Source organism: Ovis canadensis, chromosome 16 (genome assembly GCF_042477335.2).
Source record: "Ovis canadensis isolate MfBH-ARS-UI-01 breed Bighorn chromosome 16, ARS-UI_OviCan_v2, whole genome shotgun sequence".
Classification (NCBI taxonomy): domain Eukaryota; kingdom Metazoa; phylum Chordata; class Mammalia; order Artiodactyla; family Bovidae; genus Ovis; species Ovis canadensis.
In genome coordinates this window covers 45,058,024-45,085,840 of record NC_091260.1, presented here as the reverse complement: position 1 = coordinate 45,085,840, position 27,817 = coordinate 45,058,024, and the positions used below count along the sequence as shown (strand labels likewise).

The 27,817-nt window shown below is 40.4% G+C and overlaps 2 protein-coding genes across 2 annotated transcripts in view; one reads left to right on the top strand and one right to left on the bottom strand.

Annotated features, from left to right (window-relative positions):
• The window catches only part of CCDC152 (coiled-coil domain containing 152), a 39,545-nt gene extending 38,774 nt beyond the window's left edge, over positions 1 to 771 (top strand). Inside the window, exon 8 of the mRNA XM_069556430.2 lies at positions 265 to 771. Coding sequence (XP_069412531.1) covers positions 265 to 414 — 150 coding nt within the window. The 3' untranslated portion in view covers positions 415 to 771. The remainder of the gene's footprint in view (positions 1 to 264) is intronic.
• On the bottom strand, positions 514 to 10,654 carry SELENOP (selenoprotein P). The gene is made up of 5 exons (XM_069556429.1): positions 10,262 to 10,654; positions 7,108 to 7,323; positions 5,889 to 6,101; positions 3,796 to 3,913; positions 514 to 2,007 (listed from the first exon to the last, which is right to left on the bottom strand). The coding sequence occupies exons 2-5, from the start codon at positions 7,308 to 7,310 to the stop codon at positions 1,333 to 1,335; spliced, it is 1,209 nt and encodes a 402-aa protein (XP_069412530.1). The 5' UTR covers positions 7,311 to 7,323; positions 10,262 to 10,654; the 3' UTR covers positions 514 to 1,332.
• Positions 10,655 to 27,817: the final 17,163 nt, after the last annotated feature.

Sequence of the window (27,817 nt, the reverse complement as noted above, 5' to 3'; positions counted from 1 at the left end):
CTGACTTACTATTCTGAAGTTGTTTAGGTACTCAGATGGCATATTTCTTATTCAACAAATAGTGCTAATATGTTTTTTGTCCTTACACCAGTTTTACCATTAACACCTACAAAAACAAAATTATAGACCTTTTAAAATATGGTATCTTTTTAAATACCTACTTCTACTTAAACCAGAAGCATCGTTTTTGCAGTTTTGTTGTTCCTTGTATTAATACTTAGTTATTTATGAACTGCAGTAACGAAATTGTTCTGCTCCATTTAGAAACTTCAGCATCTTCAGGAAGAAAAAGACAAGGAGATTGCAGTTCTTCGTAATACCGTTCGTGATTTAGAACAACGCCTCTCTATCAGCAAAGATTCTCAAGTTAAACTTGTTGGCAAAGATCCTCACTTTAAGCGTAGACGGTTTTGAGTACGTTCATTAGTTGCTAATTTCTTTAAAAGCAGTTGAAAATTAATTTTGATTGTCAATATAACATACTACCTAAGTAATAACAACAATGGAAACAAAAAGCTTTAAACTTTTTTATTGAATCAAACATCCACATTTTTGCCAGTCCTGTTCTACATTTCTGCTTAATAGTATTAACCATAAAAAAAATTCAGGTTTATAGGACCTGGTTTGCCTATTGAACCATCATTGACTATGGAAATACTTTCTAAGCAATCAAGAGTTAGACAACATTCTTTTCTCTTTTCCCATCTATCTTTCAAGATTGGCAATCTCAAACTTTAAAGAGTATGATTAAAAAAAACAAGATATAAAGGCTTCATTCATATATGATAGTAAAAATCAAGATATGAGTCTTAGATATAAAAAAGTATGAATGGATATCTAAAAAGTAATCATAGCAAAATATTCATGTGTGAGTATTTCTGGGTCTGAAAAGACAGAATTCACTTCTTGCTTTAAAGGTTTAATCTGTTAAAAACATAAGATTAAAAAGACAAAGATAATATTGTTTTGAGAAATAAGTAAAGAAAATGGAAAACATGTCTTTGTTGTTCTTCCTCCATTCTAAGTTGCCAACTATCCAACAGAAACCCCTAGGTTATAGTTTACGTTTCTGTTCTCATTAATGCAAGTAGAATACTGGAAAAAGAAAAAGAAAAACATATTAACCAAATGCTGCAACCACCTTTCAGCTGAATAAAAATATGGTTTGGGTCAAAATTTCTTTGACTTAAATTTTTAAATGTGGAAGTCAATTTCTCCATGTTTGCACAAATCCAATTCCTATTTTTGAATCACTATTAATTAGGTAGCTTATACAAATGCTGGGAATGTAATGTGTAGATTGACTTGGGGAATATATCCAATTTCATATATTTAATTTGAAGGTCATTTTCACATTTTGGCCTTATTTTTTCAGCTTCACTTGGTGCTGGCTTCTGTGGGATTGAGCTGCTGACCTGCTGCCTGTCAGGCAGCTGGAGGCAAACGTCACTGTCAAGATTCAATGACGTTCTCCTCTGCCAAAAGGCCCTGTCAGCTACATAAAGAGGGGAGGTTTTCTGTACACTGTCAGGTGATTGCAGACCCTGTTTTTTCAAATACCAGATGTCGACAGTGGCAACAGCAGCTACTCAAAGCAGATTCTGAATCTTTGGGAAACTGTCAGAGTAACTGATTTATGCATCTCTTTCGTCAGAGCTTCTTTTGTGGAAGAGAAAGTTGTAAATTTTCACTTCCTACTGGTGTATCACAGTTATCTGAGTGACCCTGTCTTTGGTGACCCTTGTGCCTATGGTGGTGGTGATGAAGACCTGAAGGAGGGGGATTCTCAGGGGTATCTGGTGTGTCTGGTTTTGGAGACTCTGAAAGATGAGCATTTTCATGAAGCTGATGCCCGTGATGGGGGTGGGGGTGGGGATGGGGATGGGGGTGGGGGTGGGGGTGGGGATGGGGATGCTGATGGTGATGGTGATGTCGCTGTGAAGCCTCAGCTGTTTTCTCCTTGGTAGCCAGAGATACATTTTTACAGAAGTCTTCATCTTCCTGTGTCTGGAATACATTTTATAAATCACTTAACAAATTTATAGATTTAGCAAGAATGCATGAAAAAATGAATTCTGGAGTTAACATATATGAAAGTCAAACTGCTTAATTAGATTTGAACTGGTTTTGTGTTTCCGGCATCATATTAATACGAGAAAAAATTTTTATCTCCGGCTCAACACCTAGACTTTTTATTAAAATTTGGTTCCCATCCATACCTAATTATAAAGTGCTCCTTGTACAAAGTTTGCATTTAACTAAAGAATCTTCAAACATTTTGCAAATAAATCAATGTAAATGTTTTGAAAATAGATTTTTTAAAATGTAGTAAGTTAAAGCTTTAACAATACTTAAGCTTCTATACTAGTTAAATCAACAGCAGAATTCAAATTTTCCTTTCCTTATTAAAAGCATTTCCTAAATTTTTAAGAATTCTGAGGAAGAATTTGAGAGCTACATAAGGCTTAAAAAGAAAACAAAACCACTATATTTATATCTGCAAAAGCAAAACTAAATAAACTAACTGGTTAAAAGAACTTAGATTGACTGCAGTAAAATCAAACAACTATCAAATCCTAAAATCAGTTTACCAAACGGAACCTTTCACACCAGTGTCAACAAAGCATTGAATCTAATATTATTTTCTGAAACAAACTAATTTCTCTCTGATAACTCAAAAGAGCCAATAAAATTAACTCTGCAAATATTTATAATTACTAGGCATTTTCAAAATTTCAAAATACTGAAACAAATCCCAAAATAGGAATCAACAGAGCTAACATTCATTAGGCACTGAGTACAAGTTAGACACTGAGTTAGTACTTTACTTGCTTTACTTCAGTCTCATCTGTAAAAGCAGTAAAATAACCCTCACAGTATTATTATGCAGATTAAAATGTGAAGAATGGCACAACTAAGTTAAACTAACTAAACTGTTGGTTTTCTAATTAACTTAAGTGAGTCATTAGAATGTGAATGGCTTTCTTTAGAGTTGAGAAAAATCTAAAGGAAGCAGAGCTCATAAATAAAACTTTTAATTATTTCTGAACCTGAGTTCAAATTTTGCCAACTTGCTCTGTCAAGGAAACACTGTTTGGAGTTATTTTCCTTCTCAATCTGAGAGGAAAAGAAGTTTATTTAATATAAGAAATTTAGTTAATATAAGTTAAAATCAATTCTTTGAGTACTTTTTTTATAAATCATACATACATATAGTGTTTCTCATAACAAAGAATAAATATTCTAGTGGTTGTAAAGAAGTAAAAAATAAATAGTTATTAATTTTAAAAATAAAATGATTTTTTTAAAGTATCAGTAATTTCAAGTGCATTGTGTAAGAGCGTCACAGAAAAGCTGACAGTCTTACATTCTTGGTGAATTAAGTAGTTATCTGGGCCTGTTCCACTTCAGGTAATGCCATGGATAATCTTCGCTATCACTATGTTCTTATATGAGCACATTCATAATATTGTAATAGTGTATTTTATGTTGGCTGAGTTCTTTAAGCACTTACAGTCATGCAATATCATTTGGTGGTAATTAAAATATGTAATCTGCATTGATTTTTTGTTCTCTAAACTCCTCCTAGATAAAACCAATATGAATCTTGAAAAGATGTTTTAAAGTGTATGTTACATAACAGGAAGTATAGGTAATTATAAAAATGACTATTGTAGCTTATTTCTTGTATACCAAAAGAAACGCTGGTTTAGCTAATTAGTCATGAAATACTAACTTGAGTAGCTCTTAGAAGATTTCCTCTTTTCTCCAAAGAAAAATAATTGAGAAAAATACCTTGAGAGAGCAGTTTCCACATTTATCTTCACAGTAAACAGTCTTAATGGAATCTTCTACATATGTGAAAGTTAGGAAGGAATAAGGCAAACCAAGATGATATACAAGGCGGCCACATCTGAAAAATATAACAGTCATTACAATATTTTGGCTTAAAACTCAATATTCAAAAAACTAAGAACATGGCATCTGGTCCCATCACTTCATGGCAAATAGATGGTGGAACAATGAAATAGTGACAGACTTTATTTTGGGAGGCTCCAAAATCACTGCAGATGGTGACTGCAGCAATGAAATTAAAAGATGCTTGCTCCTTGGAAGAAAAGTTATGACCAACCTAGACAGCATATTAAAAAACAGAGACATTACTTTTGAACTGTGGTGCTGGAGAAGACTCTTGAGAGTCCCTTGGACTGTAAGATCAAACTAGTCAATCCTAAAGGAAATCAGTCCTGAATATTCATTGGAAGGACTGATGCTGAAGCTGGAACTCCAATACTTTGGCAACCTGGTGCAAAGAACTGAGTCACAAAGAATTGGACACAACTGAGTGACTAAACTAAAGTGAACAATATTTTCAGTGTCATGATCCTACTTATGCACCATCTGGCATGAGACTGTAGGTTTCATGGTCTTATAACTGTTATAAGACCCTTTCATAACTTTAGTAAATTTCCCTGAAGGGGATCTCAAGCTTCCTGGCACTGCATACCAGGTCAGGTCATGACAAGACTATATGAGTCTGATATGGTTGCCAGGTGGGAGGGATAGTAAAGGAATTTGGGATGGACATGTACACACTGCTATAAAGTGGATAAACAGCAAGGACCTACTGTATAGCACATGGAACTCTGCTCAATGTTATATGGCAGCCTGAATGGGAGGGGAGCTTGGGGAAGAACAGATATATGTATATGTATGGCTGAGTCCCTTCACTGTTCACCTGTAACTACCACAACATTGTTAATCAGCTATACCCCAATACAAAATAAAAAGTTTCAAAGAAAAGATTACAGTGAGTCTGATACTAGCATTGTGAAAAATGAAATAGATATGTCACAATAAATGTCAAAATTATGTGGTTATTGTGATTTGGCCAAATACAGTTTTGTAATTGACTCATAAATTCTATCAAATTTCAAACCACTGACCTCATAAATCAGGTCTGCAAATCACATGATCTTTTCATAACTGCTAAGGCAGCACAAATTCCACACAATAAGAAATCACAGCATAATGAGAAAGATCCTCCAGTCTTGGCCAGTAGCCCACTGATTTAAATAAGAATATGATGCAGCAAAAATTTCAGCACAATGAAAGAAATGGAAATACACTTGGCATTTTCAGAAACAGTGGAGTTTAAATGTCCTTCTTGCCCCCATTTTATCCTGTATATACAATTTTATATGAATATCAAAAGGTTAAACTTTGCAACAGATTAAATTAGAAGCTTGCAGTCCTAAAAGAATAACATGTAATATTAAAAATACTTAGGGTAAGACCAAGTAGGTCTCAGACCTAGGCAGAGTCTGGTTTACCATCCCTGAAGAGCCAAAAACCAAACAAACCAGCACCAACTAGAAATGATGATAGCAAATAATGTATGCATTGAAGTTCTTTCATAATACAAACATTTTATTCATTCATGGAATCAAAAGCAGATTCATACAGATTATGCCTAAATGATTAACATACTTTGAGAAATGCAGATATATAACCTTAAAATGTATTAATAGTAATTTTAGAGATAAGCCAGTAGTCTGCAAAGTACGGTTATTCATCTGAAAAATTTTTAAGTGAGAATTGTACGTAAGGTACAAATTGATTTTTCTTTTTATTTAATCAGAATGCTAATGTACAGGGGGAAGAAAGTATAGTCAATTTTCCTTATTTCCCTATTGGAGTGAATTCTTTGGTGTAAAAGGAAGTCATCTGGCAAAACCAAACATTCTAATGGGCTCACTTTGAGTATTTGGTAACAAGATAAAAGCAGATGTCTTATTTTAAATTACTTATTACATTTACTATGAAGCAGGTATATTGTAATTTGGGGGTGGGTGTGCATGCACGTGTGTATAAAGGTGGGTACACACCTGTCATATATGAGGAAGTCATCTTTATTTCCATTTAAGAGAGTCCAGACATCTGGTTGGTCTTCTTCTTGTTGGTAAACAGGAATATGTTCTGAAACCTTATTTTTAAGATGCGCATATTTTAATCGAGAAGAGATTTCTTGATGATTAACAACAACATAAGAGATGTTAGAATATCCTTCTTTCTCCAGTTTTACTCGCAGGTCCTCCAATCTAAAATATTTAGAAAAAATATTAAAAAAGGAATAATTTAATTAGTGACTTCTCCCTTTCTCCTCTATTTTCCTACATGAAACTTTTATTTTTTACTTACTCAGACCTCTTTTTTATATTGTTTTAAAAGACTAAAACTTGTATTTTTCTAATTATTTATTGAACTCTTATACTCAGTAAAAACTATATGCCAAATGCTTGCACAAACATTAGTCCATATGATCCTCACAATAATCCTATGAAGTGTGCATCTTTTTAATCCATCTCCCAGTTACAGAGAAATTGTATACAATAAGTATTTGGCAAATAACCCAACAAATATATATATTTATAAATTCATTAAATGACTCAAGACCTTTGGTGGCAAGTATAGTGTTTGTTCTACTCTGGCAAAGCTCTCATATCTGCTTCCTATATTGAAATAACTAATCTATTTGCGGAGAAGGCAATGGCACCCCATTCCAGTACTCTTGCCTGGAAAATCCCATGGATGGAGGAGCCTGGTAGGCTGCAGTCTATGGGGTCGCGAAGAGTCGGACATGACTGAGCGACTTCCCTTTCACTTTTCACTTTCATGCACTGGAGAAGGAAATGGAAACCCACTCCAGTGTTCTTGCCTGGAGAATCCCAGGGACAAAGGAGCCTGGTGGGCTGCCGTCTATGGGGTCGCACAGAGTCGGACATGACTGAAGCGACTTAGCAGCAGCAGCAGCAATCCATTTGCAGGAGTACAATTTAAAACATTTTCCTTACACAAGTAATACATATTTTGTAGGCTCCTATAAAATATAGGTACACGAAAAAAAATATTTACATAGCTCCAGGAAAGCCACTGTAAACATCCCCCTAGTCTTCTCTGTTCTAACATGCTCTAGGCCAACAAATATAGTGGGGTTTTTTTATACAATTTAGTAAATATATCTTTTCTATTTTTATTGTTTTATGCATGTATCTATTGAATAGCTATTCCCTTAAGAAATTCTAGACCACAGAAAGACTACCTTACCTAGATGCCTGCAGAATGCACAGGTATCAGCTGGCTTGAAGAAGAGCAACCACGGTCACTGAACCATAGGAATTCAGCATAGGGTCTTGATCCTTTATGCTCCAGGCTGGAGGTTGCTTACAATAGGAGCTTTGGCCCTGGCTCTCTGTTCCTCCGGTTAGGAGGAGGCAGAGAGCCAGAGCCAGCCCCAGGCCTCTCCACATGGCTGGGGTTGTCCTGTAAAAGAGAAAACCTTTCTGTCATCTTCACGATTGTAACAGGGAATCTCTATAAACCAGCAGGTATAATTCTACTTTCTACAAATATCTAGCCAGTGGATTCTGTCTCCATGTTGTTGGTTCTTTGTATTGGGCATCTTAGCACCAAATCTCCCTGTAAAGGGGAAAGATCAGCCCGAGTCAGGAAGCTGCCTAAGCACCTCTTAACTATCTGGCTTAGCGAGATACTTGAATAAGCCTGCTATGAAGATTAGCCTAAACAGGCAGTCAAGTGCTTCTCTAGTAGAAGATATATGTCCAGGAGAAAATACATGTCTAGGAAAATTCTGAGAATACGGTCTCTACAACCAAGTAACATTCTGTAGACATGATTTGATTTTTGAGATCCAACAAGTTCTGACTGCTGCTTTCTTTCCTCTACCAATCTAAGCACAGGAAGCGTACATAGGGAATTCTGCATAGAAATGAAAAGACATCATGGCAAGAGAACTTAGGAAGAAAGGAGGTGGCAGTGAGGGCTGTCTGCCAGCATGAGATTCAGATGTTATTGCCTGCCAAAATATTGCGGTCATAGCCAAGACCAATATGGACCAATGAGAAGACACCTGGCCAGGAAGAAATACTGCAAATCACTGGGCCTTGTACCACTTAAGATTCACTGAAATCTACACTCTTATGAGTCTACTTATTGGCTACCACTACTTTTAGGAAGTTCCTGTGACTAGATGGCGTGTTCTTGGGTTAAAAAAAATGCCCCTCTGAGTAGGAAAGTTAAATACATGATAAGAAATATTCCCAAAACAAGGGCCAGAGCTCTCTGCAGAGAGGTACAAATAAAACACATGAACTGTAGATAGGTGATGGAAAAAAAAACATATTCAGCAGAGATGAGCAGAGAAAGAAAATCCATACATCTAATATTTAATTTCAGACACACCAAGTGAATCAGGTCATCAAGATAAGCGTGCTTATTTTGATATGAAGGTCGGTGGGAGACAGATCAAGGCAAAATTCCAGAACTAGGAAGTCGGCACATGTTCAGGCACTGATCTATGGTAAAAAAGTAAAAGTACTTTGGGGATGGGGTGGTTGGGGGAGAGGAGGCAGCTAATGATAAATTACCTCGAGTGAGCCCAGAGTTAAGAGGGGAGCAGAGAAGCTAAAATCAGACTGATATGGGCTCTAATGCACTAGCAGCTGTGGATAGAACTTTTAAAAACCTGATTACAATTATATGACCATTATCTCTTTTTGCAGCTGAGAAAACTGGCTAAGTGTGAGTTTAGGCAGCTTGCCCAAGTCCCACACAGGTACTAAGTCACAGGGAAACTGAATTCAGACTAGTTCTACCGATTCCAACACATGACCTCTTACCTACATTTTAGTAACTACAGTAGCCAGAATTTGGGGGTTTTAATTTATTTATTTATTTGCAGTATAACCGCTTTACAATGTTGTGTTCGTTTTTGTGCTTTCCATCACTCACAACAGTATGAATCAGCTGTATGTACAATATACCCCCTCCCTCTTAAGCCTCCCTCTCTCTCCTCCACCCCACCCCTCTAGGTTAGGACAGAGGGAATTGAGTTTTTTATGCCCTAAGATGACAAAGAAAACATCAAAATTATTCAGGCTTTGTTTCTTACTAAAATGACTAGATTCTCCCCGCTTTATAGAATATAAATTCAGTAGTTACAGACCCTTCAGCATAAACTTGGCACCTGGCACCCTCACTCTGCACACCATTCCAACTGGCTGAAGAGTGAATATAAATAAAAAGGTTATTTCACTCATTTAGTTTTTTGATGAAAAAATAACTAAAGCCATTGGCAGAGGGTAGTGGATTACAGAGTTCACACTTTGAGATTTTCCCATCACTATAATCAAGAAGCTGTTAACTTTGTTTTCTTGAAATAACTTTTTACATAAGAAACTTGATTGATTACAGCTGTCAGACAACTATATAAAATAATGACATAAATAAAATTAGATTTACTGGAAGCCCTTGTGGCTCAGACGGTAAAGAGTTTGCCTGCGATGCAGGAGACCTGGGTTCAGTCCCTTCACTCTTGGGAAGATCTCCTGGAGAAGGAAATGGCAACCCACTCCAGTAATCTTGCCTGGAAAATCCCATGGACGGAGGAGCCTGGCAGGTACAGTCCATGGGGTCACAAAGAGTCGGACACTACTGAGAAACTTCACTTAATGCAGTAACAATTAAAATGTAGTTGTGAGTTTCACTAATCTCATCACTTTTCAATCACAAGCCTGGATTTCTTGACCACAAACAGACCTATATTTGTTTAAAATTCCCCATTTAAAGACAAAATATGCAAAAATATTTTCCACCCTCTTCCCCCACCCCCACATCCTCAGACCCACTTCTGAGGGTCCCCTTCTCATTCTCCTAAAAGCACCAATAACCACTGATTTTGACATGGGTTTTAACTCTTTTAAGGATGACTATTTTGCACAGTGAACCAAACCTGCTTTCTCTTTTTTTTATCTTGAAATTGCTCACAATATCCCTGGACATTTCTACAGCACCCTACACAGGCCAGATCTGCTCCTCAAACCCACCAGCTGTTTTGCCATTAGAGCTCTCCTTCCTATTTCAGTGGGAAATACTTAAGCTTGAACACATAGTATTGCCTATAATAACAACACAACTTTTTACAGAGGAAAAGTATTCCACTTCTCCAGCCTCCTCTGCCCCTACCTTTATCCTCAGCTGTGCAGAAGGCAGGGCAAAAATCAGCTAGAACTGACAATGTCCCCACCGCACCCGGAGTTTAGACTCTTGCGTTATTTTCTTTATCCATCTCTTTTTAAAAAATCTATTCTAAGGACAAAAACATTTTATCAAGACCCGAAGATCAAATCATTTAGCAAACTCTCAAGGAATCATGTTTGGAAAACACAAAGTTTCTACTTACAGAACCCCTTCCGACCAGCTTGCTTCCTTTCTCTTTGCTCAGCTGGGCGGCTCCACAAAGCCACCGTGAGAAACTTGGCTATTTATAGTCCTGTTGTTTACCTCACCCTCTGAGCTAAAGTCAGAAGTTTAATGCATGCTCAGCCTGTGACCTTGCAAGGAGAGACCAGCCCTGAACTGACTATTACAATCAACTTTTAAAAGTAACAAGGGCTGGCATACATAAAATGGGGGGAATTGGGGGGTAATTACTCCCTATCGTTTTTAGTCACCCTGTTTGCTAGGATTTAATGGTACAGTCGGGGGCGGGAGGAAGAGCTAAGGATAAAGAAGGCTTCCAAGTTAAGCTCTTTTCCAAACAAACTATATTAGGGAAAAATACTTGCTAAGCCAGCGAGGTAAGCTGTCACTTTAAAAAAATAAAAATAATGTTTTTTTTCTTTAACTTTGTAGTGGTCAGGTGATAGCCCAACCCAAACCGTGTGAGCTTTGTTAGAAAAGTCTCCTGCTGTCGCAGACCTGCTTGGGTTATTTTTCGGCTTTAAAACTTATGGGGTGGGGGGTGGGGGGTGGGGGGTGGGGGGAGGGGGGTTCAGGATTGGGAACTCATGTACACCCGTGGCTGATTCATGTCAATGTATGGCAAAACCAATACAGTATTGTAAAGCAAAATAAAGTAAAAAAAAAAAAAAACAAAAAACCTTGAATCTCTGGGATCTCACAGGACTTCTGCTCTTTTTTTTTTTTAATCATTTAAGGGAAGGAATAAGGAAACAGAGCTTCTGCATGAGAGAAACGTGCCTTCAGTTTTCTCATCACAGAAGTCCCACTCCCTGGAAGACATATGTATCCCATAGAAGTTCTTAAGAATCTATTGTAAAATCATTACCAATTTAAGTACCATACAAATAAGTTAACTGTGATAGTAGCTGCACATGGAAAAGAATATGGACATTTCAAAGTATACAAATATATTGAGAATTACTACCCTTTCAGATAGTGATACAGTCTTTCTATTAACTGCTACCAATGAGCACATGCATGACAGGTAAGGCAAGTGGCAATGCCAAGAGATGTCAGCCCTGGATAGTGATGATTTTCAGGTAAGCCTTGCTTTCCCTACCAATGTGCTTTGTCCAAATGAACCCCTATGGATTGCTGAGCTGGGTACTGCTTTACAAGGTACAGAGAGTACAAAGAGGCTCAGAAGTGATCTTTTCTGTAAGGAAACATGTTATAAAAGTAGAAGCTTGGCATTTGAAAGCCAAATTCTATTTACTCACACCAAGCAGTAACCTTAATCTTTCAGGGTCCCTTTGAGAATCCAGTAAAACACTTGGTTTCTCCTCAGGGGGAAAAAAAAAATGCACATATACATCCTTGTTTTTTAAAAGAATCTTGTGGGGGAAAAAAATTTCATATAAAACATAATTCCGCCTGTGGTTCATTTGCTTAAGAAATTTAAATAGTCATGTTGGGTCTTTCTGCAACAGAGTATTAGGTATATTACCATCACCTCCTTCCTTTACATGTGGCTTAGCCTTTTTCTCCTGTACCAAAGAATTCCCTGCAAGTATGCAACTAGCTCCAAAGCCAAGCACCCAGGATTGTGTGTGTCCAGGTGACTGTATGCCTAAAACCCCCAACTGGCCAAAGGAGATGATGGGGAGTTTGCAGTATTTGAAGGGAATCCAGGCTTTTTTGACTGAAGTATAGTTAACTTATTGTGTTAGTTTCAGACATACAGCAAAGTGTTTCAGATATAGTTTTTAGATTATTTTCTATTATAGATTATTACAAGGTATTGAATATAGTTCCCAATGTTGCCCGATAAATCCTTATTGCTTAGCTATTTATGTATAGTAGCTTGTATTTGCTAATCCCATACTCCTCTAATTTATTACTTCCCCCTTTCCCGTTCACAACCATAAGTTTGTTTTCTATGTCTGTGAATCTGTTTCTGTTTTGTATATAGATTAATTTGTATTTTTTTAGATTCTACATATAAGTGATATCATATAATATTTGTCTTTGTCTGATTTCATTTAGTATGATAATCTCTAGATCCATCCGTGTTGCTGCAGATGGCAATATTTCATTTTTTCTTTGGGCTGAGTAATACTCCACTGTATATATGTACCACATCTTCTTAAACAAGTTATGTTGATGGACACATAGTTTGCTTCCTTGTCTTAGCTATTATAAATAGTGCTGCTATGAACAGTAGGGTGCATGTATCTTTCCAAGTTAAGAGTTTCCATCTTTTCTGGATATATGCCTAGGAGTAGGGTTGCTAGATTATATGGTAGCTCTAGTTTAGTTTTTTAAGGACCCTCCATTATGTTTTCCATAGTGGCTATACCAATCTACATTCGCACTACAGGGTAGGAGGGTTTGAAGGGAATCTACTCTTAGTAGCCTCTTCTGTGCTGGGCGATCTAGGTCTAGTCAGGTTTCTTAAAAAAGCAAAGGTTTTGAACAGACTTTTAGTGAATATTAAATTACATTAAATCAAACAAAATCAAACATTATTTAGGGGCTTATGCTAGACACAATGATGAGTTCCTTGTTCTGAAGGACTTCAGAATCTAACAGAATCAACAGATAAGTAAGCAGTGAAAAGACACTAGAAAGTGTGACAATATCTGGAATGCCTGTAAGCACAAGGTTCTGTTGGAACCTTGGAAATGAAAAGAGCAGCATCTTGATGCAGCCTGGAGACAGGGCCAACAGGACAGTTAGCCCAAGTTCAACAGGCACTTTATCTTAGGTTTCTCACTCTACTTCCAAAGTCCCCAGTAACTCTGATCATTGGACTGTTTAGAAAATTATTTTGTTTCAATTTTTAACAAATGATTAAAATCACCTGATAGCTTGTTCCAGGTGCCACCATACAGTGAACATTAAAATGACTGACTGTATCCCATCAAGCTGAACTTTATCCTAATGATCTCATCTCCCATAACTTCCAGCCCTGGAGCCAAGATTCTTTCTTCGTACTTTCTCATTCTTCCATATCCTTATCATTTTTCCTCAGAATGTTTATGTAAATGTGTAAACTATGTTTTTAATAAGCGGTCTCAACTTTGTAATGTGTCAGGGGTGATTTTCATGGAGAATAGGGCCCTAAGAATCTGAGTTCATTATAGACTTCGAAGAGAAAAGGACTATGAACTGTGATTTTAGAAATCAATTAGCTGTTCAGTTCAGTCGCTCAGTCGTGTCCGACTCTTTGCAACCCCATGAATCGCAGCACACCAGGCCTCCCTGTCCATCACCATCTCCCGGAGTTCACTCAGACTCACGTCCATCGAGTCCGTGATGCCATCCAGCCATCTCATCCTCTGTCGTCCCCTTCTCCTCCTGCCCCCAAACCCTCCCAGCATCAGAGTCTTTTCCAATAAGTCAACTCTTCACATGAGGTGGCCAAAGTACTGAAGTTTCAGCTTTAGCATCATTCCTTCCAAAGAAATCCTAGGGCTGATCTCCTTCAGAATGGACTGGTTGGATCTCCTTGCAGTCCAAGGGACTCTCAAGAGTCTTCTCCAACACCACAGTTCAAAAACATCAATTCTTCAGCACTCAGCTTCCTTCACAGTCCAACTCTCACATCCGTACATGACCACTGGAAATTATTAGCTGTAGCAGGTGATAATATGACATTAGCATTAAACATTAGTAAAACACTGATGTCTCAAATAATTAACAAGGGAGTGCCATAACCATATGAAGGAACTATATAAAATATTAACCTTCTTAGCTTGGTTCTCAGATGGTGTTTTAAAAGCAAAGGTAAATGAAGATTTTTTCCCAATATTTTGAGAAATGGCCCCTTTGACCTAAATTCTTTTTCCTCCCCTTTCAAATACATGAAGGTGCCCTAGACCTCATGTTATGCATTATACCCAATATAATACTGTTTGAACATCCATGTTGAAAGGTAAGTGACTGAATATGCAAGGGTTGTCCAGGAAAAAACAAGATGCTTTCAAAGTAAAAAAAAGCAAAATAAGAACAATGGCCAGAGGAAGGCATGGACCAGAAGCGTGGATTAGATAAGGAGTAATATAAACCTTTGAGATTCATGTGAACTGAAATATGCTTTGAAGGGAGCTCTTCTTCAGGCTCAGAAGTTTGACAGATCTGAGAACTGTTTGCTATATCAAACATGAATGCAATTAAGGGAGTAACTACATAAAGTGCCAAATTTCATGCAGGACTGAGCACATTCAGAGAGTAACAGACAACAGAATTTCTGTTTGAAATAGGCTGTTATTAATTTTTTTTAAAAAAATTTAAAAGCTTGTGTAAAACAGCCAGCACCAGCAGCTCCTCACAGGACACAGCATCAACATATAAGAGGCTAGGGGACATCAAATAGCCCCTTGATGACACATAAAGAAGGAAAAATGATTTTCCCTCTCCCCTTCTAGGTTCATGGCTGAGACTCCTATGTAATACAAGGTAGAGTAACAAGAGAAAACGAACAGAAGTTTGATAACAAGTGTTGTTGTTGTTGTTGTTGAGTCGCTCAGTCATGTCTCTTTGCAACTCCATGAACTGCAGCATGCCAGGCTTCCCTGTCCCTCACCATCTCCCAGAGCTTACTCAAACTCATGTCCATGGAGTCGGTGATGTCATTCAACCATCTCATCCTCTGTCATCCCCTTCTCCTTCTGCCTTCAGTCTTTTCCATCATCAGGGTCTTTTCCAATGAGTCAGTTTTCACATCAGGTGCCAAAGTATTGCAGCTTCAGCTTCAGTATCAGTCTTTTCCTTGAATATTCAGAATTGATTTCCTTTAGGATAGACTGGTTTGATCTCCTTGCAGTCCAGGGACTCTCAAGAATTCTCCAGCAACAAAGGTCAAAAGCATCAATTCTTCAGCGCTCAGCCTTCTTTATGGTTCAACTCTCACATCCATACATGACTACTGGAAAAGCCATACCTTTAACTAAATGGACCTTTGTCAACAAAGTAATGTCTCTGCTTTTTAACATGCAGAGTTTTTAATGTGTAGAGGTTAATATGTAGGTTTGTCATAGCTTTTCTTCCAAGGAGCAAGAGTCATAATTTCATGGCTGCAGTCACCATCTGCAGTGATTTTGGAGCCCCCAGAAATAAAGTCTCTCACTCTTTCCTTTGTTTCCCCATCTATTTGCCATGAAGTGATGGGACCAGATGCCATGATCTTAGTTTTTTGAATGTTGAGTTTTAAGCCAGCTTTTTCACTCTCCTCTTTCACCTTCATCAAGAGGCTCTTTAGTTGCTCTTTGCTTTCTGCCATAAGGGTGGTGTCATCTGCATATCTGAGGTTATTGATATTTCCCCTGGCAATCTTGATTCTAGCTTGTGCTTCATCCAGCCCAGCATTTCTCATGATGTACATTTCTTAGAAGTTAAATAAGCAGGGTAACAATATACAGGTTTGATGTACTCCTTTCCCAATCTGAAACCAGTCCATTGTTCAATGTCCAGTTCTAACTGTTGCTTCTTAACCTGTATTCAGGTTTCTCAGGGGACAGGTAAGGTGGTCTTGTATTCCCGTCTCTTTAAAAATTTTCCGCAGTTTCCCCACAGTCAAAGGCTTTAGTGTAGTCAATGAAGAAAAAGTAGATGTTTTTCTGGAATTCTCTTGCTTTTTCTGTGATCCAGCAGATATTGGCAATTTGATCTCTGATTCCTCTGCCGTTTCTAAATCCAGCATGAACATCTGGAAGTTCTCAGTTCATGTATTGTTGAAGCCTAGTTTGGAGAATTTTGAGTATTACTTTGCTTGCGTGTGAAGTGAGTACAACTATGTGGTAGTTTGAACATTCTTTATCATTGTGCTTCTTTGGGATTGGATGAAAACTGATTTTTTTCCAGTCCTGTGGCCACTGCTGAGTTTTCCAAATTTGCTGGCATATTGAGTGCAGAACTTTAGCAACATCATCTTGTAGGATTTGAAATAGCTCAGCTGGAATTCCATCACCACTAGCTTTGTTCGTAGTGATGCTTCCTAAGGCCCACTTGACTTCGCATTCCAGGATGTCTGGCTCTAAGTGAGTGATCACACCATCATGGTTATCTGGGTCATGAAGATCTTTTTTGTATAGTTCTTCTGTGTATTCTTGCCACCTCTTCTTAATATCTTCTGCTTCTGTTAGGTCCATACCATTTCTGTCCTTTGTTATGTCCATCTTTGCATGAAATTTTCCCTTGGTATTTCTAATTTTCTTAAAGAGATCTCTAGTCTTTCCCATTCTATTATTTTCCTCTGTTTCTTTGCATTGATCACTTAGGAAGGCTTTCTTCTCTTTCCTTGCTATTCATTGGAACTCTGCATTCGGATGGGTATATCTTTCCTTTTCTCCTTTGTCTTTCACTTCTCTTCTTTTCTCAGCTACTTGAAAGGCCTCCTCAGACAACCATTTTGCCTTTTTGCACTTCTTTTTCTTAGGGATGGTTTGGATCACTGCCTCCTGTACAATGTTAAGAACCTCTGTTCATAGTTCTTCAGGCACTCTGTCTATCAGATCTAATCCCTTGAATCTGTTTGTCACTTCCACTGTATAATCATAAGGGCTTTGATTTAGGTCATCCTGAATGGCCTAGTGGTTTTCTCTACTTTCTTCAATTTAAGTCTTAATTTTGCAATAAGGAGTTCATGATCTGAGCCACAGTCAGCTCCATCTTGTTTTTGCTGACTATATAGAGCTCCTCCATCTTTGGCTACAAAGAATATAATCAATCTGATTTTGGTATTGACCATCTGGTGATATCCATGTGTAGAGTCTTCACTTGTACTGTTGGAAGAGGGTGTTTGCTATGAACAGTGTGTTCTCGTGGCAAAACTCTGTTAGTCTTTGCCTTGCTTCATTTTGTAATCCAAGGCCAAACTTGCCTGTTACTCCAGGTATCTCTTGGCTTCCTACTTTTGCATTTCAGTCCCCTATGATGAAAAGGATATCTTTTTTTGGTGTTAGTTCTAGAAGGTTTTGTAGGTCTTCACAGAACCGTCCAACCTCAGCTTCTTTGGCATTAGTGGCTGGGGCACAGACTTGGATTACTGTGATATAGAATGGTTTGCCTTCAATAACAAGTATACCTCCTGAATATACGGGAGAGACCCAGGAAAACTGCGTAACTCCCAGAAATGGCCCACATCACCACCTTAAATGCCATCTTAAGCTAAAGACAAAAGAAGGTGTTGGGAGCTGGTTATGAGAGGCTACTGGGTAAAGCACAGTAAACAAAGGTAAGGGTATTACACAGATTTAGGTCACTGTTTTCTCCACTGATAAGTTTCTAGAGATTTGGTCATTCTCTTCCTGTTTCAGAGACAGAGATACCCTTACAGATGGAGTTTTCTCTTATAAATGTAAATATCCCTTATAAAAGGATAACTTATATTCCATTTTCAGAGCTTCTCCTGTGTCTATACACACACATGCTCAGTCAAGTCTGATTCTTATGACCCCATGGATTAGTGTGCCAGGTTCCTCTGTCCATGGAATATTCCAGGCAAGAATACTAGTGTGGGTCACCATTTTCTTCTCCAGAGGATCTTCCCAACCCAGGGATCAAACCTGCATCTCTTGGCATCTCCCACACTGGCAAGCAGGTTCTTTACCACTGTGCCACCAAAAACAAGGTGGAAGGAAGCCCTAGGAAGCCCTCTTATGTCTGCAGTTTCTCCAAAATAGCAGCCCAAAGTAACTTTTACTCCAAAGAGATATAAGAGTAATTCTTACTGCCAATGCAGCTCAAGTGATTATTCATTCCCTCACATATTCTAGATATGGAAAACATAAGTCAGTCTGATGGGTTCCTTCTCAAAACTAATAATGCCTTAGACTAGCCACTAAGTACGCTTTATGCCCATTTTCTTTGAAACTTACAGAGTTTTTTAGTGTATGTCTGTCATGCTAACTGGTTTACAAAGAGGCTGGATTTATATAGTTGAAACATTTTCTCCAGAATTACCGCCATCACCTTAGTTAAATGGATATTTCAAGAAAACCTACTTTCATTTTCTGGAAGTCTTACTTTGCCTCTACCATGTGTAAAACAGATAGCTAGTGGGAAGCTGCTGTAGAGCACAGGGAGCTCAGCTTGGTGCTCTGTGATGACCTAAGAGAGGTGGGATGGTTTAGGGGGGAAGGATCAAGATGGAGGGGATATGTGTATCATATAGCTGATTCATGATGCAGTACAGCAGAAATTAACACAACACTGTAAAGTAATTATACTTTCAATATAAAAGAATAAAAAATATAGTTCAACTTTTCAAAAAAAAAAAAAGGTCTTAATTTGTATCCCATACTGGTAGAAAAGTACATATATGCTGGATATAAATAATTATAGTCATTCTCTATATAATTGTTTCACAACTGTTTGTAATTTAATAATATATCATGGACATCTTCCCAAGGCATAGACATCTTTCTCTGTCAATATGCACAAAGTTACCTCATTCTTTTTAAAAACTGTACATTATTTCATTCTATGAATGATCCATAATATGTACTCCCTTTTAATGTAAGCTTCACTTCCAGCTTTCAAAATGTAATTGATTATGTGTATACATTTATATCTTTATTAATGGTATATAATTTCTGCTTGAAGTAAAATTGCTGCTAAAACTGAATACATATTTCAAATTTCAAATGATACTACCAAATTGACCTTTCAAGCATACCAAATTATATTATCACCCAGACGTACACAGCAGTACTCATTTCCATTATCAAATTGCTATTTAATTTGAGTTTATTTCATTATTTTCAAGTTTATTGATTGTGTCAGTTCATTAGGGCTGCCATCACAAAGTTCTACACATTGGGCAGCTTAAATAACAGAGATTTATTTCCTCACAGTTCTGGAGGCTAGAAGTTCAAGATCAAGGGCTGGTTTTGTTTGGCTCCTAGATGGCCATGATCTCTCTGCGTCTCCACGTGGTCTTCCTCTGCATGTGCCTCTGTCCTAATAGCCTTTTCTTAAGAGGTCACCAGTCACATTGCATTAGAATCATCCATATGACCTCATTTTACCTTAAGTACTTTTTTCAACAAACTGTGAAAAACTCTTCAAGAGGTGGGAATACCAGACTACCTTAACTGCCTCCTGAGAAACATGTGTGTGGGTCAAGAAGCAACAGTTAGAGCCGGACATGGAACAACTGACTGGTTCAAAATTGGGAAAAGAATATGCCAAGGCTGTATATTATCACTCTGTTTATTTAACTTCTATGCTGAGTACATCATGCAAAATGGCAGTCTGGATGAATCACAAGCTGGAATCAAGATTTCCAGGAGAAATATCAATGACTTCAGATATGCAGATGATACTAATCTAATGGAAGAAGGTAAAGAGGAACTAAAGAGCCTTTTGATTAGGGTGAAAGAGGAGAGTGAAAAAGCTGGCTTGAAATTCAGTGTTCAGAACACTAAAATCATGGCAGCTGGCCCCATCACTTCATAAATAGATGGGGGAAAAGTAAAGTGGTCAAGATTTTATTTTCTTGGGCTCCAAAATCCTGCAGATGGTAATTGCAGCCACAAAATTATAAGATGCTTGCTCCTTGGAAGTGTTAGGTAGTTAGAATAGGAAAAAGGAGTCCGGAATGCAGTGGCTAAAAGGCAAAGAGGGGAAAAGCCCATGAAAATAAAACAAAGGACTGGAGTAAGAACCTCAGGTAAAACAAACAGCCCTCCTGGCTAGCCCAGGAGGAGGCTCAGGGGAAGGAGAAAAAAAACATATAAAAAGAAGAGCCAAAATTGGGCCAGAGGTTTTCCTTCTCTTCACGTCTTTTGGGTCAGCCTGCCCTCACACTTCGAGGATGTATTTTCCTTTACTTTCTAAATAAAACTAAGCTATAACAGCGCTGTAACATTGGTCTGTCCGAGGAGATTACATGGGGCTGTAACACTGATCCATCTGAAGAAATTACACCAGGCTGTAACAATGGTCCATCTGAGGGCTGTAACACTAGTCCATCCATCGTTTCAAATTTTTGTTGCAAAGAGACAGAAGCGAGGAAACGATACACTCCCCCCAACATCTGTGGTGCCGTAACTCAGATTTAACCCAGCTGAAACAATCTTGGCTCAGTCCCCACAAGGTGGAGGCCAAGAATAGCAGAAGCCCAACTCGGGGAAAACTCCTGCAGTGGAAGCTGAATGTGAAGAAAACCCAGCACAGTGGAAGTGACAAGAAGCCCACCATGCCGGAAACTGGGACAGCAAAAACAAATTCAACAGAAAGCTCACGTGGCTCAGTCTCAGATTCCAGAAGACCTCCGGTTAAAGTAGGAGGTCCTCACTACTATGGCTGGAAAGACATATGGCTAACAAAATTTTAATTCTTTTACAATCTCCTGTTTCTTGTTTCCTTGAACCCCCTGCGAATAGGCGAGCAGCAGTGGGTGCAACTGAGGGACTCTGGCAGGGTCTACTCCTCAGTGTGTCCCAAAGGCTCTACTATCTGCTGTGCCCTAGTAACTGTTGCCCAATCAGGTGGGGGTTCTTCTGTCCTAATCTTCTTTGTGCCAAGGATCAGGACAATGAAAACTGAGCACAGGTCAGGTATTTAGCAGATTTTGGGGGAGGCTATGAAGGGGATTCCTCGGCATGTTATTCCCACCGATATTTCCTCCCGTCCTTCAGCTCCTCTCTCCTGGGACTTGAGCCCTGCCAAAACCCATGGTCCCTGGCTTCAGGACCTAATGAAGCTCAGGCTCTGATGTCTCATTGCAAAAATCCAGTGAGAGACACAGCGATAAGTAAGAGGTGGATTTGTTCAGATTCAGAGAGAAGCACAGTCCACAGCGTGTGGGCCATCATAGAGGAGTGTGCAGGGGCCATGGAATGCGGTGTGGTTAGTTTTCAAGAGCTGGGTGATTTCATATGCTAATGAGTGGGAGATCACCCCAACAATTGGGGAACCACCCACTCTTCCCTCTTTTGGCAGTGCCTTGGAACTGTCCTGGCAACTCTGGGTGTGTCATTTAGCTTGCAGATTGGGGGATCAAGGTTTAGTTGAATTTGGCTTGTCAACTTGGACCCATTTGATTTTAATTGGTTTATGTTATGCCCTTGGGCTATGTCATTCTTTCAAAATTTGTGCCCTGTCCCCTTCATGTTTCATGCTCTTTTACTGAGCCCCGTCCAGGCCCCCAGTGTTGCAATCTACAATCTTCTGGAGGGACAACCAGAAAATAGCTGGCCCTTGGGAGAGAAATACCGTGTAATAGCCAGTCCCTCTAGATATACAGGCCTTCATCTTCTGTGTTTCCCACAATGTGTGCAACAACAGCATCTCTCAGTGAACCCACTAGGGCAGGTGACAGACACAGGATGCCTGCTGGAAGTTCATCTGTTTGTGGCATCTCTTCAAGGGCAATTGGGCTTCCAGGGATAATGTCTGCCACTTTGGGTGTTAGCCCTGCAGGCTGTTTGGGCACAAATCCTTACCACCTTTCTCCTAAAGTTACAAACATACCCCTGGATCAAATCTCCACTCCACTTTTATAGAACATCTGGTTTGTTGCCTCTTATCATTTTGTTCTTAAGCCACTTACTAACTCTTACAACCAGGACCCTTCCCCCTTTTAGGCAACATTGCACCACCCTGCTTATTATTAAAATACTCTTAATGCCCCTAACAGGACCAGATAACCCACTCCTTTGTCATTACCTCTGTTATTACCTAAAGTGGGTCTATGACAATGAAATGTTTACCATTGGAAACACCCTAAACTGCTCTTATGGAGGACTAGGGGACAAATCAGTGACTTACATTCCCTCAGAGCAATATAGAGGATAAGGCTTATGGCTGCTTCACCAGGTTCCCAGTCTCAGGGCACAGGCTTGGATTTCTTTACATCACAATATCTATTCCCATCTGTGGTGAATGAGTTAAACTGGCAGTGAGTTAAGATTACATCCCCTTAATCATACCCAGCACTGGTCACACTGGAGACCTTGGGGATGCCCAACTCCAGTCCGGGGGTCCCAGAAGGTCAACCTGTCTCAACTGCCTAGGAATCTGGTCTTTGAAAGGTTGTCATGCCTCAACCTGCTCGGGGATCCACCAGTCCAGGGGTCCCAGGAGGTCAACATGCCTCAACCTGCTCAGGGACCCTATTCTCAGGAAGCCGACCTGCCTCAGCCTGCCTGGGGATTCGATCCCCAGGAAGCTGTCACACCTCAGCCTGCCTAGGGATCTGCACTCTGACCCAGGGGCGCCTGGCTCAGGTTGCAGGTTGCAACAGTACTGGTAGGATAATCTTCAAAAAAACTCACTCCTAAGGAAGTCCAACCATGGAAACTGGAGGAGGCCTATTAGTTTTTTGTTTTTTCTTTTCCTCTCTTATCACTGTCTTTCAGATGGGAAATAACCAATCCACTTCCCAACAGATGCCCTTGAGATGCACCCTTGATAACTGGAAGCTGTTCAATCCTCTAACTCTAAGGAGAAGTCACTTAAAATTCTTTTGTGCCACTGCCTGGCCACAGTATCCTCTGCAGGACAAGGAACACTGGCCTGAGGATGGGAGTTTAAATTACAAAGGTCCATCTAGTAAAAACTATGGTTTTTCCAGCAGTCATGTGTGGATGTGAGAGTTAGACTGTAAAGAAAGCTGAGCACTGAAGAATTGATGTTTTTGAACTGTGGTGTTGGAGAAGACTCTTGAGAGTCCCTTGGGATGCAAGAAGATCCAACAAGTCCATCCTAAAGGAAATCAGTCCTGAATATTCATTGGAAGGACTGATGCTGAAGCTGAAACCCAGTACTTTGGCCACCTGATGTGAAGAGCTGACTCATTTGAAAAGACCCTGATGCTGGGAAAGATTGAAGGCAAGAGGAGAAGGGGATGATAGAGGATAAGATGGTTGGATGGCATTACTGACTCAATGGACGTGAGTTTGAATAAACTCCGGGAGTTGGCAATGGACAGGGAGGCCTGGCACGCTGCAGTCCATGGAGTCGCAGAGAGTTGGACACAACTGAGCAACTGGACTGAACTGAACTATCCTGCAGCTAGACTTATTCTGCAAAAGACAAGGGAAATGGACAGAGATCTCTTAGTCAGAAGAAAATTTGGACATAAGGCTCACCTCCCATGGCTCCTGTGTTGCCTGGCGCTCCTTCCTTGTATCCAAACATGCCCCCATATCCAGGGGCACCCCCTCCACAAAAGCCAACTTAAGTATGTCCCTTAGTCGAAACTGGAGGAGAATTCAGACCAACCCAGGTCCATAAGCCCTTCTCCCTCTTAGAACTAAGACAGATCAAACAAGACCTGAGAAGTTATACAGATGACCCAAATATATAGATACATTCCAACACATTACCTTGGCTTTTGAGCACACTAGGGTCTTAAAGGAAGCCCGAAGGTATGCTATGGGGCTTCACATGTCCAGTGATAAATACCCAGTAGGGGAAACTGCAGTCTCCTCCTCAGATCCTAATTGGAATTATAATGACCCTGAGCACATCTGGGAAAGGGATCATTTTCTGATCTTTGTAAAGGCAGGGCTGAAAGCAGCCCAGCAAAAAGTAATCAGCTATGCCTGGATCTCAGAAATAACACAGGAGCCCAAAGAGAACCCCATTGCCTTTCTGGAAAGGCTAAAAGAGGCCCTCCAAAAGTTTCCCAATCTGGACTTAGACTCCTATGAGGGACAGGTGATTTTAAAGAACAAATTCCTGTCCCAATGTGCATCAGACATCAGGATAAAGTTGCAACAGCTACAGCAGCAGGACCCTGCTGCTTCTTTAGATAAGATGGTCCAGACAGCCGCCAATATCTTTTATAACAGAATACAGGAGAGGAAGGCCAAGGCCCAGGAAAGGGAGAAAAGCAAAGAGAAAAGGCATGCCCAGGTGCTGGCCGCCCTCCAGGGAAGCCCTATGGCAAACCCGAGTCTTTGAAGCGCAAGGCATGAGGCAAATGCCTAATCTGTAGACAGGCAGGACATTGGGCCAAAGAGTGTTCAAGCCATGACAAGTCTCCTAAAATGGCTTGCTACAAACGCCATCAATTGGGACATTGGGTGGCACTCTGCCCTTGGGACCCAGGAGCCTCAAGGTCAAGCCCCAAGCCTTCCCTCATGATGGTTCAACAGGACTGAAGCGGCCCACTCCAGCCAGCCCACCTATCACAGATAACCATCATGGGGCTGGAGCCAAGGGTGCAACTGGATGTGGTGGGTAAGTCTGAGAATTTCTTGGTTGACACAGAGGTTACCTACTCTGTCCTGACCTCCTACTCTGGAGCCTTCTCCTCCCAAACCTGTACCATTTTGGGTGCTACAGAAAAAACAATTACCAAAAGATTCACCCAAGCACTTCTTTATTCCTGGGACCAGTTTCTGGTGGTCCCTGAGTGTCCTACTCCCTTACTGGGAAGAGATATACTCACTAAACTATGAACCACCCTTGTGATGGGAAGCTTTTCAGCCCCTAGAGCCCCATAGCTTGTGGTTACTACTGAAAAACCCATTACACCCTCTCCAATAGGAAGGGACCAAAAACTATGGGAGGACAAAATTAACCCCCAGGTGTGGGACCAGGGGAGTCCTGGACAAGCCTACCAAGTTGAACTGGTCATCATTGTCCTCCAAGATCCCACTCAGTTTACAAACTAGAAACAATATCCCCTCAGAAGAGAAGCTCGGGAAGGACTACAGCCTCTAATAAATAAATTCCCTGCCTGTGGGCTATTGGTCCCCACCAATTCACCAAGTAACACCCCAATCCTCCCTGTAAAGAAAAAGGACAGAACCTGGCGAATGGTTCAAGATCTCTGGATCATAAATGAAGCCGTGGTCCCCCTCCATCCCACAGTACCCAATTGCTGTGTAATCTTGGGAGAAATCCCACCCAGGGCCAAGTGGTTTACAGTCTTGGATCTCAAAGATGCATTCTTTTGCATACCACTGGCTAAAGAATCCCAGTATCTATTTTGCCCTCAGGTGGGAGGCTCCAGGAGAAAAACACCAACAGATGACTTGGACAGTATTGCCTCAGGGGTTCAGAGATAGCCCCCACCTGTTTGGGCAGGCTTAGCCAAATCTCCTAGATCTGGACCTGGGACCTAATGGAAAGATATTATAATACATAGATAACTTACTAATCTGCTCTCCAGATGAGAAAAAATGTCCAACAACATGCAATTCAGGGTCTAAACTTTTTGGCAGAGAGGGGATATAGTCTCCTGCACTAAGGCATGGATGGTTGAGACAAAGGTCACTTACCTGGGAGTTCAGATTACACACGGGTCCAGAAGCCTATCCTGATTGGGTACAAGGAATCCTCAAGTTGCCCTCCCCCACAACTCAAAAACAACTGCGAGCTTTCCTGGGGCAAACTGGGTATTGTAGAATCTGAATACCCAGCTATGGTCTAATTGCCCAGCCTTTATATGAAAGCTTGAAGGGATGGGATGATTCAATCCCACTGATGTGAGTAACTCCTCAAAAGAAGGTAGAGGCTGCACTAATACAAGTCTTAACTCAAGCACCTGCCTTGAGGTTGCCAGACCCAGAAAAAGCATTCCAACTTTATGTCCACAAAAAAGAAGGAATAGCTTTGGGAGTGTTAACTCAAAGGTTGGGACCTGAGCCCCAGCCTGTAGCATACTTATCCAAGAGGCTTGACCCAACTGCCTAAGGCTGGCCTCCCTGCCTTTGAAGTCTTGCAGCTATTGCAATCCTGATAGAAGATGCTTTAAAACTCTTTTTGGGGGGGCAAACTATTTTTTCCAGTCACCGAAGGAAACTGGTGACTTCCCTGGTGGCTCAGACTGTCAAGCATCTGCCTACAAGGTGGGAGACCTGGTTTTGATCCCTGAGTTGGGAAGATCCTCTGGAGAAGGAAATGGCAACCCACTCCAGTACTCTAGCCTGGAATCCCATTTACAGAGGAGCCTGGTAGGCTCCTTCCTCCATGGGGTTGCAAAGAGTCGGACACGACTGAGCAACTAAACTTTCACTTTCAAGTGAAACAACTCGTAATTGGGAGAGGCCATTTATGGGTGTCTGATCAAAGAATCCTCAGATAGCAAGTAGTGCTGATGGAAAACCCAGGCCTCACTATATCTCCTTATGAGGTTCTTAATCCAGCCATCCTCCTGCCTAGCCCTGAGGGCTCTCTCCCCTTTCACTCTTGCCTAGAAACCTTGGACCACTAGACAAAATCCCAAGAGGGATTGTCAGAAGATCCTCTGACCAATCCTGAGGAAATATGGTATACTGATGGAATCAGCTTTGTCTTGGATGGAAAAAGCAGAGCTGGATATGCAGTAGTCTCCAATTTTGAGACCACAGACACTAAACCTTTGCTACCAGGTACTTCAGCCCAATTAGCTGAGCTCATAGCCCTGACTCAAGCTTTAGAGCTGGGAAAAGGAGAAAGAATAGCCATTTGCACTGACTCCAAGTCTGCCTTTCTGGTGCTACATGCACATGCTGCTACTTGGAAAGAAAGGAGCCACTTGACCACCTGAGGGTCCCCAATCAAATATGGTGATCAAATCCATAGGCTCTTGGAGGCAGTTCATCTGCCCTCTGAGGTTTCAGTCTCCTACTGTAAAGGAGACCAAAAAGGGAGCATGGAAATGGCATGAGGGAACCAAGCAGGTTATCAGGCAGCTAAGAGAGCAGCATTACAGAACAATGACCTAATAGGGGTTGCCACCTTAGTTCCACAGACTACCCTATGGAAGTAAGACTACTCTGTCTGCCAGAAACTCCTTCATATACTGAAGGTGAGACTCTTAAAGATAAAGTGAGGGCTTTCAAGAAGATCATATCAGGTGGTTCCACAAGGAGGGACTCCTACTTCTGCCTGGGAATCTCCCATGGAAGTTGGTTAACTCCTTACATGCCGCCACTCATTTAGAGGAAAAGGCCCTCCAAAGATTACTAGAAAGGTCCTTCAGAGGAACAGGCCTCCAAACGACCATAAGGCAAGTGGTCTCCTCTTGTCCCACTTGCCAATTAACCCCCAAGGAGCTCAAAACCCCAGCTGCCCCAGCCCATCCAATGACGTGGGACCTACCCAGGAGAGGACTGGCAGATGGACTTCACTCAGATGCCAGTTTCTCAAGGGTATAAATACCTATTAGTCATGATAGATACAGTCACAGGATGGATTGAAGGCTTTCCTACCTGGACTGAGAAGTCTAAGGCAGTGGTTAAAAAAAAACCGCTCCATAAAATCACTCCAAGATTTGGTCTGTCCAGGTCATTACAAAGTGATAGTGGGACGTCATTTACTTCTAAGGTCACCCAGGGGGTCTCTAAAGCATTAGACATTACTTATTATCTCCATTGTGCCTGGAGGCCTCAGTCTTCAGGATAAGTAGGAAGAGCCAACCAATTCTTAAAATCAGCGATAAAAAAGATAATCCAGGAGACCTCCCTGGGATGGAAAGAGGCTTTACCAGGAGCTCTCCTCTGCACCCATATTGCCCCTAAGGAACATGTTGGTCTTAGCCCTTATGAGATGCTATATGGGAGACCTTTTGTTTATATCAGTGACCTCTTCTAGATCCAGAGGCTCAGAC